This window comes from Narcine bancroftii, chromosome 1 (genome assembly GCF_036971445.1).
Source record: "Narcine bancroftii isolate sNarBan1 chromosome 1, sNarBan1.hap1, whole genome shotgun sequence".
Taxonomy (NCBI): domain Eukaryota; kingdom Metazoa; phylum Chordata; class Chondrichthyes; order Torpediniformes; family Narcinidae; genus Narcine; species Narcine bancroftii.
In genome coordinates, this window is record NC_091469.1 from 373,368,459 (window position 1) to 373,391,065 (window position 22,607).

Below are 22,607 nucleotides of genomic sequence, written 5' to 3' on the forward strand. Positions count from 1 at the left end.
ATGTGTTAGATCAATACATCTCCCTGAAGCTGCAACTCACAGTTGAACCAAAGAAGGAGGAAAGTACAAGGGAAGAAAGAGAGAAAACACTTGGCTTCATATCAAGTACAGATCTTTTAGCTTTCAACAAACAGATATGTGTGCAGTGATTCTGCCTCATCACCTGGAATGTTATCTTCAATTGGAGCAGCATTCCATGTTATAGCGAAGGTGACAGTCTCAATTAATTTCTGCCACAGGCGCTTTCAGGCACCCCAAAGGGATTATGGTAGGCAGACAGCATTTCACAAATTGACAATTTATTATAGTACTGAGGAAATGACAGATGATCTACCTTTAAAAATAGCGAGATCCCTCCAGTTCCTCAAATCAGCAAAGATGTAGCTTGCCTTCAGCAAGAGTGTTACAATATTGATGGAGTTGTCTCTTTGTCTTGTACAGCATCTAGGTATTATCTAGTCACATACTGTACATCAGTGCTTCATTGCATTGATAGGCTGAAATTCCAAACATGAAATCTTGAAATTATCATAAAATTTCCTCGCCTTAAATTAATGTTTTCAACTATATCAGTCTACATTGTCAAAGCTTCAAAAAAGAAAGTTTTGAATCCTGCTGCCCAGCTGAATATGATTTTGGTTAAAAAAATAGTTTGCGGCATCTGCATGTTAATAGTATAGCCTTCGAAAACCACTTACGGATAAACATGAAGCAACAGCAGGACAAGGACACACTAACCTTGTCCACATGTCATAACAACACTTTCTATCACAACAGAAGCTAAAATGAAGATAACTCTTTTGAGATTTTAAGTAAACGTATTCACGCAAGAGAGCTTTTCAAAAACTTCCGTTTTGCATTTTCTTCTCCTTCAACCTCAATAAGGAAAATATCAGAAATAATAGATAATAATAACTGCAACGACAACATTTTTATTTTACTACTGTAGGTCGATATTCAATTCAATTAAAAATATTTTATGCTGTCATTCCCATTATTGGACTTGCACCAACTTGTTTTTTTTTCTTTTCTTGCAGGGTGGAATTTCAGAACAAATTTTACAAAGGAACAGGTTATAAATTTATCCCATTCTCATTTACAGACATATGCAAAAGATAAGTTGGCAGTAATGACAACAGTCTGACAGGTATTTCTGACAATATATGGTTAATGAAATGATATAATTTGAGAGTATTTTTATTGTATTTAGAATCAAGCTATATATTTAATAGTGTCAAATATAAAAGCACGTAATAGATCTAAGTATAGGCCATATTCCATCTCAGAGCCACATGATCACTGCATTTCAAGTCTGCTGTCTCACCTGAGTCCCAAATGCTTTATGCCTTAGAGCCTCAATTTATCAATTGTGGTTTAAATATATTAAATCTGAGAAAATTGTGCACTACAAAAAATGCTGATAATGTCTTGAACTGAAAATGCATGCAGTCAGATGCTTTAAAATAAAAGTATTCAGAACAATGTTAATTGAGATTATTATAAATGTTTCTATTCCATTCTGTGATTCAAGTGGACTAACCAGGAGTGTCAGCCCTTGTGATTAGCTTAATGAATTGCTGACTTCTTCTTGAGAACTGCCTTCTGTTCTTCGAGTCATATATGGAAGTCACAGCAGCTACTCTACAGCAGGACTTTAGAACCATAATGACAAGTCTTGCACAAAAAAAAGCTCTTCAAAGTCATTTCTGTAGATTCATAGTAAAAGGACAGAAGTGCTGGAAGAACTCAGCAGGTGTCACAGCATCCAGAGAAGGTAAATATATAAAACCAACACTATAGGCCTGAGACCTGAACAAAAAGGCAGAGGAGAAGGGAAGTAATGGCAGGGGGAGGAGCATAGGACAACAGGCAAACGATGAAAATTGGACATGGATAGGAGGGTAGGAGAGGAAAGGTGAGAATTGCTCTGTGGAAGGATGACTCTGTGAATGCAGAGCTGGAGGAAAGGAGGCCGAGGGAAAGGGAAAGAGAGAGAGAGAGAGAGAGAGACAGAATTAGATGAAAGCAGAAATACAGAGGGGAAAAGTGGGAGATGGGGGCAGGGGGTGAGGGTGGTGCACGATTAACAGAAAGCAGAGAAGTTGATGTCATTGCAGCTGGTTGGAAGGTGCCAAGACAGAATATGAGGTGTTCCTTCAATTTGCAGGTGGATGCAGAGGCTGAGGTGGTAGGTGAGAATAAGGAGAATCTTGTCCTTGTTGCACTTAGGGTCAGAGGGGCCAGAGCAGAGGTGCAGGCAATGGGGGATATGCAGGTGAGAGCTAAATTGATGAAAGCAGAGGGAAGCCATGTTCTTTGAAGCAGAATGTCTCGGATGATCTGACTTGGCAGATTTTGTTTTGGGACTTAATCAAAGATTGACAGAGGAATTGAGAGACAGGAATGGAATCTTTACAGGGGACAGGGTGGTAAGAGGTGTAGTCAAGGCAGCTGTAAAAGTTGGTGGGTTTGTAGAAAAAGTCTGTCGAGAGTTTTTCTCCCAAGATGGAGCCAGAGAGATTGAGGAAGGGGATGGTGTTACAAGAGAAGGACCAAGTGAATTTGATGTCAAGGTTGAAGTTGGCAGCAAAGTGGATAAAGTCCATGAGCTCATCATTGGTACAAGTCAACACCAAAGTAGTAATCAGAGAAGCAGTGGAAGAGTTGTGGAGCTTTGCCTGTGTAAGCTTGTTGCGTGAATTCCTCCACATAGCCAACAAAAAGGCAGAATTCCCGTTCTGTCACGTACCATTCCACTAGCATCCAACATATAATTCACTGCCATTTGTGCCACTTTCTGTGTTATCCCATGACCAGACACATATTCTCCACTCTGCCCCTCTCCAGTTTCCCCAGTTACCGCTCCCTCTGTAACTCCCTCTGTCTCCTTTCTTCTAGCTCTGTGTTCACAGAGCTACCCCTCCTCCACCAATCCCACCTTTCCTCTCTTGCTCTCCTCTTTGGCTTGGCTTCGCGGATGAAGATTTATGGAGGGGTATATCCACGTCTGCTGCAGGCTCGTTGGTGACTGACAAGTCCGATGCGGGACAGGCAGGCACGATTGCAGCGGTTGCAAGGGAAAATTGGTGGGTTGGGGTTGGGTGTTGGGTTTTTCCTCCTTTTTCTTTTGTCAGTGAGGTGGGCTCTGCGGTCTTCTTCAAAGGAGGTTGCTGTCCGCCGAACTGTGAGGCGCCAAGTTGCACGGTTGGAGGTGATATCAGCCCACTGGCGGTGGTCAATGTGGCAGGCACCAAGAAATTTCTTTAAGCAGTCCTTGTACCTCTTCTTTGGTGCACCTCTGATTCGGTGGCCAGTGGAGAGCTCGCCATAGAACACGATCTTGGGAAGGCGATTGTCCTCCATTCTGGAGACGTGACCCACCCAGCACAGTTGGGTCTTCAGCAGCATGGATTCAATGCTTGCGGACTCTGCCAGCTCGAATACTTCGATGTTGGTGATGAAGTCATTCCAATGAATGTTGAGGATGGAGCGGAGACAGCGTTCTAGGAGCCATAGGTGATGCCGGTAGAGGACCCATGATTCGGAGCCGAACAGGAGCGTGGGTATGACAATGGCTCTGTACACGCTGGTCTTTGTGTGTTTCTTCGGGTGGTTGTTTTTCCAGACTCTTTTGTGTAGTCTTCCAAAGGTGCTATTTGCCTTGGAGAGTCTGTTGTCTATCTCTTTGTCGATCCTTGCATCAGATGAAATGGTGCAGCCGAGGTAGGTAAACTGGTTGACCACTTTGAGTTCAGTGTGCCCGATGGAGATGTGGGGGGGCTGGTGGTTATGGTGGGGAGCTGGCTGATGGAGGACCTCAGTTTTCTTCAGGCTGACTTCCAGGCCAAACATTTTGGCAGTTTCCGCAAAACAGGACGTCATGCGCTGGAGAGCTGGCTCTGAATGGGCAACTAAAGTGGCATCGTCTGCAAAGAGTAGTTCATGGACAAGTTGCTCTTGTGTCTTGGTGTGAGCTTGCAGGCGCCTCAGATTGAAGAGACTGCCATCCGTGCGGTACCGGATGTAAACGTCTTCATTGTTGAGGTCTTTATTGGCTTGTTTCAGCATCATGCTGAAGAAGATAGTAAAGAGGGTTGGTGCGAGGATGCAGCCTTGCAGTCAATGGAGAAGGGTTCGGAGAGCTCATTGCTGTATCTGACCCGACCTTGTTGGTTTTCGTGCAGTTGGATAACCATGTTGAGGAACTCCTATACATGTCTAATTATCACTTTTTGTTTTTAGTCTGCTCTCCTCCCCATGCCCTTCCCTCCTCCCAGCCTTTTAATTCATGCCCCTCCCTGCTTTTTACTAATACCTTGAAGAAGGGCTCAGCCCAAAAGCATTGGGTGAAAATGTATCTTTACCTCCTAAGGACACTGCGAGACCTGTTCCTCCAGCATTTCTGTGTTTTTAGAACAATCACAGCATCTTTCACTCTAAATAGTATCATAGATTTTTACAATGGGAGGTCATTAATGTCATTATTTTTCTCTGCTTGATCTACATTTTCCCATTTTCCTGCCATTCTCCTTTAATTATACATTGCCAATAGTTACCTACTTCTAATTTAAAAGCTATTATTGGACATCCTTGCACTTCAGGCACAGTTGAACAAGTGTTGCATATTTTCTTAATCCAATATGTGTCACCTCTGGTTGTCATTCCTCAGCAAAGCTGAGAATGCTGATAGCTGCTGTTTGTGGGCTCATTTGGACTTGTCCTGTGATGGGTTATACTGTGATTGGACTGTGGTGGACATCTGAAACAGAAGCAGGAATAGGACATTTGGCTCCTCATCCTCCTCTGCCATTCAATAAGATATCGGTTAAAGTCTTACCGATGTCATTTACCTAAACCAATCTTATATCCCTTGATTACTTTTAGATCTAACAAATTGATCCACCTTAGGCTTAAATATTCTCAGTAACCACCTTTCATCATCAAGTTCAAAGTTCAGATTTATTCTCAGAGTACATACAATGAAGATCTACCGGGACCAATGCCTGAAGAGGGCGCACAAAATCAGTGAACCGGTGCGGACTCGAAAGGTCAACATGGCTTGTTTCCGCTCCGTAAATGGTTATATGGTTATATGGTTATGACATTACATACAGCCTGAGATTCTTTATCCTGAAAGCCAGGCAAAATTACCACTTGTTAGGGCAAAATTAAAATAGTCAAGAAGATACATACACATGTAAACAAAATAAAGACAGGCAAACAAATTGCATAGTACTTAGAGAAAAATCATCAATAAGGTGCAAAAGTAAAAGTCATTAAATGAGTCCCTGATGAGTTTGTCGCTAAGGAGTCTGATGGTGGTGTGAGTCTTGTGGCACCTATACCTCTTTCATGATGGTAGCAGTAAGAAGAGAGCATATGGCAGGGGATGTGGATCCTTGATGATTGTTGTGATAGTATTGACTAGTGGACCCCTTTCTATCAGGAGCCCCAAGGATGCAAGGATCTGGTTCAGGCTGGTACAGTGACCTAAGGTAGTCTATACCTAGTACTTTGCTTGCTTAATAGAGACATGAATATTAACTTAGATGCCCCTAAGGAGGGTATGAACTAATTAACATAACATGCGATATATGAAGAGGGAGGAACTGAGTGATACCTGGATTGATGGAAGGGAGAAGGAGAATATTGTAATGTACTGGGATTCTGATTGGAAGAAGGTAAATGAAGGTGGAGTGATATTGAGTGTGGGACTGTACAAAAGAGTGATGATTTTGAACTTCCGGTGTGTCTCCAGACCAAGGACACCTGACTCTGCAGACTCGAAATACAGCTGAACCTGTTCTCCAAGACTTTGTCTCCAGAGTAGTGATTTTGGACACTTTATATTTCACAAGTGCAAGGTTGTTGTTGGTGCACCATTCAGCCAAGTTTTCAATCTTCATCCAGTATGCTGATTCATCTTCTTCCTTTATACAAGCCACTACCACGGTATCGTCAGCAAAATTATAAATGGTGTTGTTGTCGTACCAAGCCAGACAGTTATAATAGGTGTGCAAAAAGTAGGGCAGAGGTCTAAGAACGCAGCCCTGTCGTATTCAAGTACTGATGGAGATTGTGGAGGAGGTGTTTCTACTAATCCTCACTGATTGTAGTCTGGAGGTGAGGAAATCCAGGATCCAATTATATAGTGGTGTTTTGAGGCCCAGGTCTTAGAGTTTGCTGATCAATTTTGAGGGAATGATGGTGTTGAATGTTGAAATGTAGTTGATAAAGAGCATCTTGATGTATACATCTTTGCTGTCTAAGTGTTCCTGGGCTTTGTGTTGAGCCAATGAGATGGCATCTGCCATGGACCTGTCACTACTATTCATCCTTATCCTGAATGGCTACTCCTTGTTTTGAGACAGTGACCCATGATTCTAGATACCACACCAGGGAAATCTTAGTTCTGCATCTACCGTATTAAGTCAGTGCATATGCTAATAGCTATGTTTTCAAAACACAATAATGCAGGTCATTCTGTACCAGAATATCGATTTTCAATCCCACTTATTCCTCATAAACTAATTTTTCATTCATCTAGATCTGTAGTTCTCCAATTCCAATGGTTTCTCTGTTTTCATACAGAGACACAAGATATTTGTTTAATCTTTTGGCCATTTTGTTAATCTCCAATATAATTTCTCCTGTCTCAGTCTGTACGGGGCACACATTGACTTTTCTTAAACATGGGTTTTTTTTATTTAACAAGAAATGTTCTTACATCCTCTTATTGTTTCTTTAAATGTTTCAAATTAAGCCATTCTAATATTTCATTTTCACTTTCATTATCAATGCCCCCAATCCCCTTTGCTAAATTATTAAATATTGTCAGTCCTCAGGCTGGGAATAATATTGTTTGCAACATTAGACACATTTTCCATCTACTATCTTTGAACCTCTGTTGATAGCCATGATACACCCAATTTTTCTATTGGCTTTTCTTTTGCCTTAAGCAGATATACATTGTTTAGATTCTGTCTTACATTTTGAAAATATTACTATCCTGCCTTCCAAGTTTATCATGGCTACTCATACTTGAGTGTCGTAGAGTTTTACAGCAGTCTATGTACTTCTATTTTATTCTTATCTATGTAGGTATCTAAATGACTTTTAAAAGTTACAATTGTACCGGCCTCTACCACTTCCTCCAGCAGTTCATCCGCAAACCTACCGTTCTCCATGTGGGAAAAGATGCTCCTCAGGTCTCAAATCATTTCCTTCTCATATAAAGATCTATTTCCCTAGTTTTAGTCACTTCCATACTGCAAAATAAAATCACCTTATCTCTGCCCCAAATTATTTTGTAAACTTCTAGAAGGTTCCCCCTTAGCTTCCTAGCATCAAGGAGAAAACTCCCAACTTACTCAGCCTATCCTTACAACTCAAGCCCACCAATCTCGTGAACACTGGTCTGCATGTATTCCAGCTTAGTGACATCTTTTCTAAAGCTGAGTGCTCATTCCTGCCCACAATACTCCAAATGAGGTCTGGTTGAAATCTTGTACAGTTTTGAAACATTGCATCCCAGCTTCTGAACTCACTTCCCCTACCAATGAAAGCAAAAGAGCAAAATGCCTTCTTCACCAGTTTCATAGCCTGTACTTCTATCCCCAGCTCTCTCTGTTCCCAATCACTGTCTATATCCTGCCTTAGTTTAACCCACAAAGTGCAACAAATTTCCACCTGCTATTTGCTGGACCATTTTCCCAGTTTACTTGTTGTAATCTCAGATGAAGTTTAATGTGAGTAAATGCGAGGTCTTCCATTTTGGAGGCAGAAACAAGAGAGCAGAATATTATTTAAATGGTGTTAAACTAGGGAGAGGGGTAATGCAAAGGGATCTGGACCTACTTGTTCACCAGTCATTGAAAACTAGTGTGCAGGTTCAGCAAGCGGTGAAGAAGGCGAACGGTATGTTGGCTTTCATAAAGAGGGGATTGGAGTATAGGAGTAGAGAAGCCCTCCTGCAGTTGTACAGGGCCCTGGTGAGACCTCACCTGGAGTATTACATCTAGTTCTGGTCCCCATATTTAAGAAAGGACATACTTCCTATAGAGGGAGTGCAGCACAGGTTTACAAGGTTAGTTCCTGGGATGGCAGGATTGTCATACGCGGATAGGTTAGAAAGACTTGGACTATATGCGATGGAGTTTAGAAGGATGAGGGGTGACATAATTGAGGTATTTAGGATTATCAAAGGGCTTGACAGGCTGAAATCAGAGCACATGTTCCCAATGATGGGTGAGACTAGGACTAGAGGGCATAGTTTAAGAATACAGGGAAGGCCATTTAACACAGAAATTAGGATAAATTTTTACCCAGAGAGTTGAGGCCTTGTGGAATGCATTGCCACAGAGGGTAGTGGGGGCGGATTCATTGGATAGATTTAAGAGAAAGTTGGATAAGGCTCTTGTGGGCAGGAGAGTTAAGGGTTATGGGGATAAGGCTGGGATTGGTTATTGAAAGGGAAAGATCAGCCATGATCCGATAAATGGCAGTGCTGGCTCTAAGGGCCAATTGACCTACTCCAGCACCTATTGTCTATTGTCTATTCTCCACTGTGCCAATTTTAGTGTCATCCGCACACTTATTTAACATGCTAACTAGATGGTTTTCCAAATCATTAATGCAGATGACAAACAACAATGGACATTGACCTCTACAGCTCCCATGATGGTGAGAACAAGTTCAAAGGATTAAAAAATTTAAAAATTGATTCTTCAACTTTGACCATGGCTAGCATCCTGGAGTGGAGCTCAAAGATCGTCTCAAGGGAAAAAGACAGTGAGTGGGTCCACATGGTGGACTTAATACTGCAGCTGGCACAATTGGGGGGAGTTGGTGGGGGAGAGTGTGGGGCTGCTCAAGTGTGCCCACATGACCTGTGAGAGCCAATTGTGTGGCAGCCTCACCTGAGGATGGATCTAACCTTGAATGGCAGATGAAGTGACCTTTGACCTATTTCTCTTTGGAGAGGTTAAGTGACCTACTGTCTAACAGACCCCATTGATCACAGTGCTCCAATATGAAGAACAACCCTCCACTACCATTCTCTGACTGCTACCATCAAACAAATTCTGTATCTAATTGGCCACCTCACCCTGAATCCCATCTAATCTGATTTTCCAGACCCACACAGTACCTTGCCTTGAAGTTATTTTTTTTACAAAATTCAAGATTGAGTACCTTGGTTTCTGATTGAATTAAAGTTATCTAAAACTTACCCTGTCATAATCACTATTCCCGAAAAACCCTCAACTTATCAGATCAACAATTGACACATTCTCCTCACACAAGGCAAGATCTAAAATCATCTGGAGGTAAACAGTTGCTGGGGTCCAGTGCATGACACCAAGGGACAGAAGAAACTCAGCAGGTCACACAGCATCCAGGAAACAAAAAGTGGGTGACATTTCAAGTCTGAGCCTTTCACCGAGGTGTCCTTCCTCTTAATGAAGAGCTGAGTCCTGAAATATTGTGGACTTTTTGCTTTCAATGTATGTTGTGTGACCTGCTGAGTTTCTCCATCACTTTTGGGCATAGCATCCAAAATCATCTGTTTTCTCTTTGGTCACTCAGCAGGCTAATTTAGAAATCATTCAGAAATTCATCCTCTGCACTTACTGAAAAAAAAATGGTGTCGCTGCCAGAGCTGCGGCAATGGCAGTGCTGCCACTGGTGCAGACACACGGAGAGGGAAGAACGGAGACAAGGCGCTCCTCTGCATGATTCTACTGCTCAGTCCAGCTACCAACAGCTCCGAACAGCCTTTAAGTTAAAGTCACCCACAGTGGTTTATTTTAGAATGCTGAGACCACGGAATCTGGAGCCAAGATAGCAACGCCTAGGTATGGAAGCAGCCTCCAGGGACTGCAGACTCCAGGTAAGCAGAGGGCTTCTGGAAGATGTGGTCAAATGGCTCACACCAGGTTGAGAACTGTTGGAAACTGCCTCCAGACTGAGTGAAGGGTACCAGATGTTGGAACCGACCCGTGGGATGGTGCTGAGGGCATTGAAGACTTTCTGATCATGTCAGAGGTTTGGATCTGGAGCTCAGGTTACTGATGGTTTGTATGGCTGCGGAGGCTGCAGGAGCAATAGAAGTGAATCCCTGGACACTCAGTGACTCTGTGGGGACTCTCATTTGCTTCTCTCTCTCTCTCTCTCTCTCTCTCTCTCTCTCTCTCTCTCTCTCTCTCTCTCTCTCTCTCTCTCTCTCTCTCTATAACTGGGAGCCTTTTAGCAATTTCTGCAGGTAGTGAATCTGTCTGACTTATGGCAAACTATGCAAATTGCATGTAATATTACATTTGTTTTATTACATGACAATAAAGAAATTTTGAACCTTGATCATTTGTTTTGCTAAGTTTACAATTAAATTAATGTACACAATGTTTATTGTACTTTCCTTATCATATGAAGCTCTACTTTTCAGATTTCCTCTGCATTACCAATACTATTTAGGAGACTGTTTTCAACTTCCAACAATGTTTTCTGCTACTTGTACTTTCGCAGGTGCACCCAAAATGATTTAATTTATTGATTTTTGTTCCTCAGATCCTTCCTCTCCATTGCCTTTCTCCCATTTATTAATATTAGAGCTAACTTAGTTCTTCTTCCATATTGCTTGCCATGGCTACTGGAAGCCCAAACCATGGTACAAGAGGGGCACATATGCCTATTTTTATCATACAAAGGGGAAGAATTGGAATCATGGACCTGTTCCTTGAGTCAGGGTGCATAGCTTCAAGGACTTTGTACCATGAGCCAGAAGGGGTGGCCATCGGAAAATTTGTCAGTGAATTTGGAATTGATTCCTTGGAGTTAGGAGGGAGAGAGAGACCAAGAGCCTTGTTCCTTGAGTTAGGAAAGAAAAGGGGCCATCATGAGGGCTGAGCCTAGGGGACCGTGAAGTAAGGAGAGGGATGTAAGAGTTGGAGATGGAAGCCACCCCTGTGGGCCTTGTAAGTTCTCATAATTGCTAGATTAGAGGGTTAGGCCAGGTTTGGTGATTCAAAGAGTCAGGAAATTGGAGGAATAGAGGCCTTTTTTGTGAAAGGTCTAATCTCGTGATCTAATCTCCAAAGTGTCCCAAAACCAACCAGAAAAAAAATTGAATAATGAGGAACTAAACAGCATCACCCTAGCCTTCAGTGGCCCACTCCCCCCACTCACCATCTGCAGCACAAAGCCCAGCGACAGCCCCCAGTCCACTTGCGGACTGTACACCCTACAGTTACCCCCCTCCCCTGACCTGGCCAGTGCTAACAACCACAGTTGCTGAGGGGCCCCTCGTGGAAGAAACAATCGCTGCTACCGACGCAGTCCACCAGTGTAAGTACTGTGGGGCCCAGCATGGGCCAAACAGGCATTCCCGGAAAAACTGCCCCACAAGGAACTCTCATTGCTCCTGATACAGCAGGAAGGGCCACTTTGCTAAAGTGTGCCTCTCCAAACCCGCTGGGAGTGCTGCAGTCCCCTGTGACCAACTGGGAGCTCCCCTTGATCCTCCGGGCGCTCCCCATGTACGAATACTGGAAAACGGCATTTCTCTACCCATCACTTCTGCTCGCACTGATGACATCACTTCCGGCCCGGTCGTCGAACCACGCTGATGCCATGTGAGTCCACTAGGTGCCGCCATCGTGGGCCTGCCGGCTCCCACCCATCCCAAACCTGGCTTGACTGTCTTGCCGACCAAACGACGTGGTCAACGCATGCATATGTGAAACTGCACACTCGTCGCACCCTATGTTCCAAAAGACGCTACTCACCACAGCTGGCTGGGAGCAGAGGCTCCAACCCCGAGGCAGTTCTAGCATCCACCACGCTAACGGAGAACATCCCCCATGGAATCAGGCGCTCGATGATGGGCATCATTGTCAATGGGAAGGTAATAAAATGCCGGTTTGATAGTGGTAGTACTGAGAGCTTTGTGTACCCAAATGTGGTCCAGATACTGGCACTCAAAGTATACCCAACAAACTTCGCTATCGCTTTTGCATCCCAGGATCACTCCATCACAGCACTAAGGGTACTGCTCTGTGAACTTGATGGTTGGAAGAGAGACATAACAAGGGTTCAGGCTATTGGTCATGCCCAAGCTCTGCCCCCTGGTTATCCTGGGACTAGACATCCAGTGCTACCTCGACAGCATCACCTTAGCCTTTGGTGCCCCACTCCCACCACTCACCAGCTGCAGCACAAAGCCCAGTGACCACCCCTAGTGCCCCCTCCATGCCTCTTCAACTACCTGACACCGGACTACAAGCCCATATTGGCCAAGAGCAGGTGCTATGGTGCAGCCGACAAGACATTTATCAAGGCTGAGGTGTGACGGCTTCTGATGGAAGGAGTTATAGAACCCAGCACCAGCCCCTGGAGAAACCAAGTCCTTGTGTAAAAAGGGGCAGCAAATAGAGGATGGTCATCGACTATAGCCAGACCATCAACTGGTACAGCTAGCTGTATGCCTACACACTTCCCCACATCACCAACATTGTCAACGAGATAGCCCAGTACAGGGTTTCTCCATGACTGGCCTGAAGTTGGCCTACCATCAGCTCCCCATCCATGCCCAGAATAAACCTTATACCACCATTGAGGCAGACAGATGCCTTTACCAGTTCTGCCGGGTTCTGTTTGGGGTCACGAAGGGAATCTCCGTGTTTCAGCGGGAGATGGACTATATAGGAGACAGTACAACCTAAGAGCAACCTTCCCGTGCTTGGACAATGTCACCATCTGCAGCCACGGCCAGCAAGACCGCGATGTCATCGCCCACATCAGACAGGACATCGCCAATGCCATCGTGGATGAGAATACCCCATTCCAAGTGGAGTGTGATGTCTCTGACATTACACTCGCTGCCACCCTCAATCAAGGGGCAAACCTGTGACGTTTTACTCCAGGATCCTCCACAGCTCGGAACTTGGGCACTCCACCATCAAAAAGGATGCCCAGGTTATCGTGGAAGCAGTCCGCCACTAGCGGTAGAAGGTTCACCTTTCTCACCAACCAACATGCAGTGGCTTTCATGTTCAGAACCACCCACAGGGGCAAGATCAAGAATGACAAGATCTTGCAATGGAGAGTCAAGCTGGCCATGTTCAGCTATGACATCTGTTGTAGGCCAGGGAAGCTCAATGACTCCCCGATGCCCTGTCCTGGACCTGCGCCAGTGCTCAGTGGGAACAATTTCAGGCGCTGAATGACACCCTTTGCCACCTGGGCATCATGCTCCTGTACCACTTCATAAAGTCCCAGAACTTCTCCTTCACCATCCAAGAAGACCAGACCACAACTGAATCCTGCACAGTCTGTGCAGAGTGTAAGCGGTGCTTCTTCCACCCACCACAGGCCCATGTAGTGAAGGCCACTCAGCCCTTCGAGTGACTTAGCATTGACTTTAAGGGACCACTGCCTTCCACGAACAAGGACCTCTATTTCTTCTCGGTCATAGACAAATACTCCCTTGTCCTGACACCTCCACCACCTCCGTTATCAAGGCACTGGTGCAGTACCTGTCGGTGCAAGGCATTGTGTGTAGTCACACGAGTAGCTACAAGCCCAGGGGCAATGGGGAGGTTGAACATGAGAACAGGGTGATCTGGAAGGCAGTCTTCATGGTCCTGAGGTTGAAAGGCTGGTCCATCAACTACTGGCAAGAGGCCCTTCCCAAGGCACTTCACACTATACGGTCACTCTAGTGCACGGCCACCAATCAGACCCCTCACAAACGCCTTTTCTCCTTTCCTAGGAAATCAGCAACTGGCATCTCCCTGCCAGCATGGCTGATGTCCCCAGGAGCAATACTTCTCCGTCAACACATGAGGACCCACAAATCTGACCTCCGAGTCGAGCAGGTGCACCTCCTCCTTGCAAACCCAAATTATTGCCTACGTCAGGTACCCCAATGGATGTGAGGACACCATCTCGACCTGGGACCTGGCACCAATAGGGGCCCAGCTCTCCCCATCCCAGCCACCCCAGCCCATCCAGGACCCCCCTGGAGCCGACATCCTCTCCCCACCTCTCCACAGGGCCCGGCACCCCTGCACCAGCCCCTCACCTGCTTGAACTGCCTGACACCCCCATTCTGCCAGATCATCCCACCCATGCCACCGGCTGCCCTGACCACTCCAGACCCAGCTGGCCTTCACGCAGCCTTGCCCCCACTGACCATTGACCAGGAGCCTGTCCTGCAACAGTCCCAGAGACAAAGATGACCGCCTGACCACATCAATTTATAAATATGCTTTCAGGCTACTCAGTACCGAGAACACCGCCCCCCCCCCCCCAGGACTAATTTTAAGAAGGGGGTGAATGTGATGACACAACCACTACACTGGTTGCACTCATACTGGCCTTCTGCAGGGGGCATCCATTATACCTGCAGGTAGGCAACATGAGAGGCTGGCCCCACCATACCGGCTGTCAATCAATGGCTTGTATAAAGACTCGTGCCAGCCCTTTTGGGAGCAGATGGGCACGTGGAACCAGGAAGGCACAGAGACCTTGTGTGTGTACAAGTTTAAGCTGATTCAATCCTATTGTATAGTCCACAAACTTTCTGTCTGAATTTCTTCGTACAGCAGTACTCACAATGCTAACAAGATCAAGAGAGTTTTAGATATTAAAGGAATTAAAGAGAGATGGGATTACAACAACTTAGTGTTGATAAGATAAAGGATCTGCCATGAGGGAGCAGACATTAAAGGACAAATAGCGCACCCTTGACTGAATTACCTAGGTTCTTGTAAAAAATATCCCATGATTCTCTGGTTTCACCATGGTTAAAAATCTTTATTCTGATATTAGTCAAATGAATTCTTTTTGCACATTTTCCTTGAGAAGCTACCTCTAAAACTCCCAAGAATAAGTTTGCATGGATAAAGCATCTTTCCCTTTTGTGCATTCGGTGATTGATTTCTCATATTTTATCTGATATGTATAATAATGTAAAAAGGCCATTCAACTCATGAAGTCCAGTCTGGCCCCTGGGAGAAGTGTAAAACTGCAAATGCCTCTTTTAATGGTGTTTCTTACTTTAAGGAATGCAAAAGCTTAGTGTTTTGATGAGTATTTTTGAAAGAAGAAAGGTGAGAGCGAGGAGTTCTCATGGACTGCACAGTGGCAGAATTACATACTGTGGACGTAGGTGCCAATTTAATTTAGTTGAGGATACTCTTGTCTCTCAGGTTTCAGCCTCAATCTGGACATGATCATATAACCTTGGCTCGCACACTGATTCTGAAATGAATTGTCAAAGGAATTGCCTCTCAGATCAGAGTCCAAAAATTGTCAGCCTGTTCATGTGGATATAAAAATTGCATGGCTTTCTGAAATTGAGCAGAGCTATCTCTTGATTAGTTTATCAAATTCATCCTTCAATTAAATCCAAAAGGTATTTTTTATTAGTGATTGAGAGATTACTTCTCAGCACAGATTGGCTGATTCTTTTTTTTGGACACATTGCAATGATAGCTTAAACTCAGTTTTGCCGTATTCAAATTCCTGAGACTATTAACAACATGCTTTTTTTTAAAAAAAAATTGCAAAGGGCTGAGTTTTCCTTGACTGAGATCTCTCACCTACCTGAGGACAAAAATGTCTGCAAAATTAATGGGAGACTCTAGCTAGGTGGTGTAGTGAAAAGGCAACATAGGGCAATACATAATATAGCGATGCAACCTTAAACCTACACTGAATTGATATTTTAACCTCCACTGCATGGCTGTGAAGAGGGGCTCAGTGGAGGTCAGTTAATGTCACAGAAAGTGGAGAGGAAATCCAGATGATGATTATTTCATAAGTTTTTCCCCTCTTAATGAGTCCCGGGGGAATCAGAGTGAGGAAAAGAACCCAACACTATTTACTATGGAAACTCCTTGTGGCAGACACGTGCAATCATGATTAAGGATTTTAATCTATTTATGTTCGATTATTATTTCACAGACCATAAAGTAATTAAAAGAAACCTGAAATAACTTTAGATAGGATTAGATTCAACTTTATTGTCATTGAGCCAAGTAAAATATAAAGGCAATGAAACACAATTAGCAGCCAACTAGGAGTTAAAGAATAGTGCGATATGGATTAACTAGGGGGGGGGGGGGGAGGGTGGGGGGAGGGAATTGGGGTCATGTAATAGATTTTATATTAATATTTGATTGTTATATTTTGTACTTGGATATTATTACATGTATGGAAAACTTCTAAATAAAATTTTCAAAACAAATTCTAATAAAGATGAAAACTCTTACGAGGCAGGGATTGGGAGACACTTGAGGAGCGTCATCCCAGCAGCGAGCCGCACTGGCCAGTTCTTCATCCCGGCCACCAGCATTTCATTCAAACTCAATATGATTCAAACAGCTGCTACAGGAGGACACGAATGGGGCGCCCCACTGGCTGAATTTTTGCTCCCAAGGGATTGTGTATTGCTTCGGAAAACATTCGCTTTTACAGTTTTAAACTTTTATTTGAAACTTTATTTTTATATATTTTCAGATCTATTAATTATTTATTTCCTCAATGGTTATTTACCCGTTGTTTGATGTTCCAGTTGATTTGAATGATGGATAATGGAGATTTTACTCTCTAACCCCACCCTATCTGATTCCACTGTTTCTATCTCTTCTTTTTCCCACTCCTGTACTTACTTATCTCTTTCTCTCCTTCCCTTCCTAATGGTTTCTCCTTCTACCTGTCTCTCCATGTCTCACACCTTCTGTTCAATATCCTATCACTTCTGGGTAATTCCTCCTAGCTTCTTTCCCCCATTTATAAATGTAATATCACCCCCTTTGCTCTAGTCTTGACAACCAACCTTTTGTGGAAGAGTAAATTCCCATCAAAGTCTTCTCAGACACAATTCTCAGGTTTTCAGCCTGGATGTTTGATTGTGATTTCCCACATATAGAAAGCTCCTCAATAACACCACGAGCAGTTGTCAGTCACAAACTGTACAAGTTCTACAGGGATAACAGACAAAGGACCAATAGCTGCATGTCAATACTTTGTCAATGGTCAAGAAACAGGTAGGTCTCTCTCTACCAGAATCACAACCACCCCTCACTCTCCCAGCCACTCCTTCATCTCATCCAAAGCAGAAACAAACTCCCATTTATTTTTAGGTTACGATTAATTTATTAGGAGGCATGGGAATGGGAGATGTTGGAAATGAGTGGGGAATGGGACTGGATAGTAGGGAGGACATGTAAGGTCCTGAAAGGGATGGGGTAATGATTATACAGCAATTACCTGTGCCAACTGTTGCCCCTCCAAGTTGTACATCATCCTGATTTGGGAATTTATCACCATTCCTTAATCCTGGAATTCCTACAGCAAAATCTTCAACAGAAGGACACCAGCCATTCAGGAGGATGACTCACCACCAGCTTCAAGGATAATTAGTGACGCACAATAAAGGCTGGTCATCCTGGGTCATGAAAATGAATTGTAATAAAACAAGCCTTGTAAAATATTGTTCCTGATCCACAACCCTTTAACACACCTGTTCCCAAATCTGAGTGTTTCTTAGGCAGATGGCATTCGAACACAAGCACACACACAACTTTCCTGACACTGATGACCTATTGTGAAGGAAATTAGTCCAACGGTGATACTGTAGCACTCAAGTTATGGACTTAACTTTGACTTACAGGTCACATAATTGACAAACAAATGAATAAGTATTTTTTATCAGTCTTCACTCTGGAAGGCACCAGTGCTGTGTCAGAAGTTCAAGAAAGTCAGAAGTTAACATGGGCGCTATTTCTAATCCCCTCCTCTGCTCTCTTGCTTTCCCTTATCCTTCTGTCACCCTTCCTCCAGCTTCTCTGTCCTTTCCCTTCCTTCTCTTCTCAGCCTTCAGCTCCCTCCCCCATCACCACTCAGCCTTTTATTCTTCTTCCCCCTCCTAACACTGAAGCCTGTGCTCTTCCCTGGGTCTCTCCTCCCTTTCCCCCCCCCCCCCCTCACTCCCCCACCTTCTTATTCGACCATCTGCCTGATTTTCAGCACGAGGAAGGCCCCAGGCCCAAAACATTACCTTTTGCATTACTGGATATTGTGCAAGCTGCTAACGCTGTTCAACACTTTAGTGTGTGGCAAAATAATTACCCAGTACCACAATACATACTAATTTAGCTGTCATTTAACTAAAAACATAATCCGGCAGTGACATAATTATGTCAGTTATTCAAGCAAAATATTCACAAGACTTTAAAAAAATACACATGGCAAAATTAACGACATAGCATTAAAAATGCACATGGCAAAAAAACACATGGCCGGGGAGACAACCCTGCAGAGAAGGTGACCACTGCAGTGGACCAACAATGGGCTCAGCAGCTGAAGCACCAACACAGGCCGAGGGCTATTGGTGGCTTGTCAACGGACTCACACAGGGCTGCTGGCAACATGCAATTGAAGAACTCACCCCAGTCTGCGAGCTGCTGGAGACCGATTCATAGAAATCGGGCAGTGGAACCGTGAATCGAGGGGTGCTGAAGGCAAGAACAGGTCCCATTGGGCCTCAAGGTGTAAAACCTTCCTGATTTTAATCAGAGTATTGGATCTGGAGCTCAGATTGCCAATGAATTGAACAAGAGTCTGTACGGCTAGAGAGGCTGCGGGAGTGCTAAAGGAGAATCCAGGGACACTGAGTGTTTCTGAAGGAATTCTCTTTTGCTTCTCTTTCTCTTATAGTGAAGGGCACCAGACAACCCTAATGATATCTCTTAGTTTGCCTTGCAGCAGGCAAAGGTGAATTTTGTGTATATTACATGTTTTTGTATTATTGGATGTTATTAAAAAGGGATCTAATCTAATCTAATTGGCAGCAAAGCAAAGGACTGAGAAATGTTTATGAGCTAGTAAAGGATGACTAAAAATCAAGGGAAAGTCAGTTAGCAACAATATAAAAAGACATTAAGAGCTTCCACAAATACATAAATAGGAAACAAAAGTAAATGTTGAATCTTTAGTAAATGAGACTGGGGAATTAAAGGTAAATGAAGAAATTGGAGAAATGATAAATAATTATTTTGGTCTAGGTCCACAGTAGACAATGACAATGGTTAATTAAGGGATGGAGGAAATTAAAACAGTCTCATTCAGTAAAGAAAAAGTAAAAATTAAAGAGATCAACAATTGCTCTGGACCTATACATTTAAACACTGTGACTGTGAGATAATGGACATCTTTGATTGTAATTTAACAAAATTCCTCATGTTCTAGAGAGGTTCCACAGCATTACTGATGATACAAAAATAGGTAGGACAGCAAGTGGTGAGGATACTAAGCGGTGTTGAATTAGTAGGCATTAAGTTGGCAGCCACAAAATACTGTGAATGAAATGAAAGGCAAGCAACAATGAACAAGCACATTGCTATTTAAGAGATGCAAGGCCACAAGATGGTGCAGTACAAAAGGATCTGGGAGTCCAGTATTAATGCATGAAGCACAAAGGGTTGGCGTGCAAGTCAGGAAGCATCCAAAACAATTGGCTAATGCCAGACCCGTTGATTCCTTTCAGCTTTTCTTTATTTGCTCAAGATTCCAGCTTCTGCAGTTCTTGTGTTCTTTAGGAATGTTGCTTTTGTTGTAGGATATGTGGAGAGAAAAAAAAGATTGATACTTTGTTATATGAAGAAATGCTGAACAGGTTTGGCCTTTACACATAGATTACAAAAGAAAAAGTGGTGATCGTATTGAAATATAGAAACTTTGAAGAATCATGCCAGGGTGAATGCTGTGAGAACATTTCCCACGTGGGAGTATCCAAAACAGGATAAAGGATCACTGTCCTGGGTAAATTTGTACCTATCACTTTGTTCGTTTTAGATTGGTCACAGTGTTTGAGCTACCAAAAGAAAATAGACACACACACCGAGAGCAGTTCAGTTTATCCAAATGTTTATTACAAATTCAAAAACTGATTTCAAACTACAATATGCTAGCCCTTCCCAATTGTACTTATCAACGCCTGGACTGGTCCCAACTGCCGAAGCGGGGCAACGACTGCACACTTGCAGTAGGTTGTCGGGGCGCCGGTAGCAGCTTCTCCACCTCCCCCGACCGGGACGTTGGCTGGACTCTAGAAGTTCTTCTTCTTGCTGAGAGATGTTTCCACCTCTCGGAGAGTCTCAAACTTCAGCAGCAGGACCATGGCTTATATTACCCAAAAACTGCTTACCCAAGCACCTATTCCCAGCACAGTAAGAAAGATAAGCGAGCAAGCTAGCATGCCTAGGCTTCTATCGAATAATGTAATTTTCAGCTTATCACTTTGAATACAATGGTTTATTTTGCATCAAGGTTAGGCCGCTGACAGTCTGTGACCAAAACAAGCAGGAAGATTTAATGTTCTTGGTACACAGATGTCCTTTCGTCAGATAACTGCAGCTCTGGCCCCTCGGTGGAATTTAGCTTATGTCTGCTGATTCTAAAATACAAGCAGATTCTCAGCCTTGCAGAAGCAAAGATTGCAAAAGTAAAAAAATATGGTTTAAATCTTCCATTACAATCACCCTATCTCAGATCGAGATGAGAAGGAATCTATACCTTCAGAGAGTCTTTGGAATTACCTCAGAGATTGGGGAAGAAGGAAAGCCATTGACTATATTCAAGCCTGTGAATAACCGACATTTTAATAACAAGGGAGTCAAGGGGTACGGGGAAAGATCAGGTAAATTATGCTGAGACCAGTACATCAGCCACAATCATTTTGAATGTTTGAACAGTTTGAGGGGCCTACTAGCCTATTCCCATTCCATTTATTTCAGGGTCTGAGTTACAGGGAAAGGTTGTGCAGACTGGGGCTTTTTTCTCTGGAGCGTAGAAGATTGAGAGGGGACTTGATAGAGGTGTTTAAGATTTTAAAAGGGACAGACAGAGTAAATGTGGATAGGCTTTTTCAATTAAGAGTGGGGGAGATTCAAACTAGAGGGCATGATTTAAGATTGAAGGGGGAAAATTATAAGGGGAACATGAGGGGAAATTTCTTTACGCAGAGGGTGGTGGGGATGTGGAATGAGCTTCCGGCAGACGTGGTCGAGGCGGGATCATTGGTTACATTTAAGGAAAGACTGGATCGTTACATGGATAGGAGGGGACTAGAGGGGTATGGACCGGGTGCTGGTCAGTGGGACTAGGAGGGTGGGGATTTGCTACGGCATGGACTAGTAGGGCCAAACTGGCCTGTTCTGTGCTGTAAGTGGTTATATGGTTATATGGTTATTATACTCTTATGTTCTAAACAATACATGTTTTTCAACAAACTGTTGAAATATACTACAATTAAAATATGCTATAATTTAATAAATATACTGAATAAAGCTAGTTAAAATCTACAGAAGGAGGAACAGAAAATTAAGCTAAACTTTTGTTGATCTGTCGGAGAACAACTGCCATTTTTGAGAACTAGAAAGAGTCTGGACAACAAAAATTCAAAGAAAACACTAACTCAGAATCAGAATTTATTGAAATTTAGTGTTTGCAGCAGCTTCACAGAGTGAACGTTCATATAAACCACTTTTACAACAATTAAAAAAAGCACAAAAAGAAAGGCAGTGTCTTTGGTTCATTGCTGGAAGCTTGAGCAAACAATAAAGGTGCAGTAGAGACTTCCTTATCAAAATTCACATACATGAAATTATATCAATAAATGGATCACAGTTTTTGACCCCACTAAAGAGCATTTAACAACATTTATCTTTAGTTCAGCTTGACCTTAGATTTTAAATTTTTATGCATCGCAATATTTAAAATAACTGCATGAAACAAATAAAAATATTTTTGGGTAAACAGCATGAAAAAAAACCACACTGTAAATGAAAGTGGATGAACTGCATGTCAAATCAGATATGGAGGCCAAATTACAAACTTGGGGGGAAAAAATGGATTAAAAGAGAAAAAAATCTCCATAAGTAATAAATCAGGGCCCGGTTTAGAATAGAAGAACACTTTAAAACTTACAACACAAAAGAAAGTGACTCTGCATGTCCAAAGAGACAATCTAATCCCACCTTCCACAACTGGCCTATAGCCCTAGGGATCATGTTGTTTTACCTGCAAATCCAAGTATTTTTAAATATGATGAGGGATTTGGTAAATTCCAGACATCTACCATCCTTGGATGAAAACTATTTTCCTCATCTCCTCTCTAATCCTTTAAACAATGACTTTAAATCTACAACCCATAAATTTTGACCCCAAAGCACTTGAGCCTAAGTGATGAAAACATATTAAAAACAGAAAGAAGGCAAGTGCTGAACTCTCTGGAAACCCAATGACCACAACATACCAGTTGCGTTAAGCTTCATTTCCTACTACTAAATGAATTTTTATCCAATTTGTTGAACACATAGTCTATTTATGAGTAAACTTGCCAGGGAGACTATAGTATATGTCGTCCACATGTCATGCAGCCTTCATTTGCCTCCTTGTTATCTTCTCAGCGCGCTCAATCAAGTTTTTCAGACAGAATCTTCTGATAGCAAGCTGAAGTTAATTGTTTATTATTGTCACATATCAAGATGCAGTGGAAAGCTCTGCTTTGCATGCTAGCCAGCAAGTCAGTGTACAGAGGTAAT

General features: G+C 43.1%; 1 protein-coding gene across 1 annotated transcript in view; it reads left to right on the forward strand.

Annotated features, from left to right (window-relative positions):
* LOC138758627 (V-type proton ATPase 116 kDa subunit a 1-like) overlaps positions 1–1,119 on the forward strand; it is a 135,045-nt gene extending 133,926 nt beyond the window's left edge. The window contains exon 19 of the mRNA XM_069927904.1: positions 1,038–1,119. Coding sequence (XP_069784005.1) covers positions 1,038–1,119 — 82 coding nt within the window. The remainder of the gene's footprint in view (positions 1–1,037) is intronic.
* Positions 1,120–22,607: the final 21,488 nt, after the last annotated feature.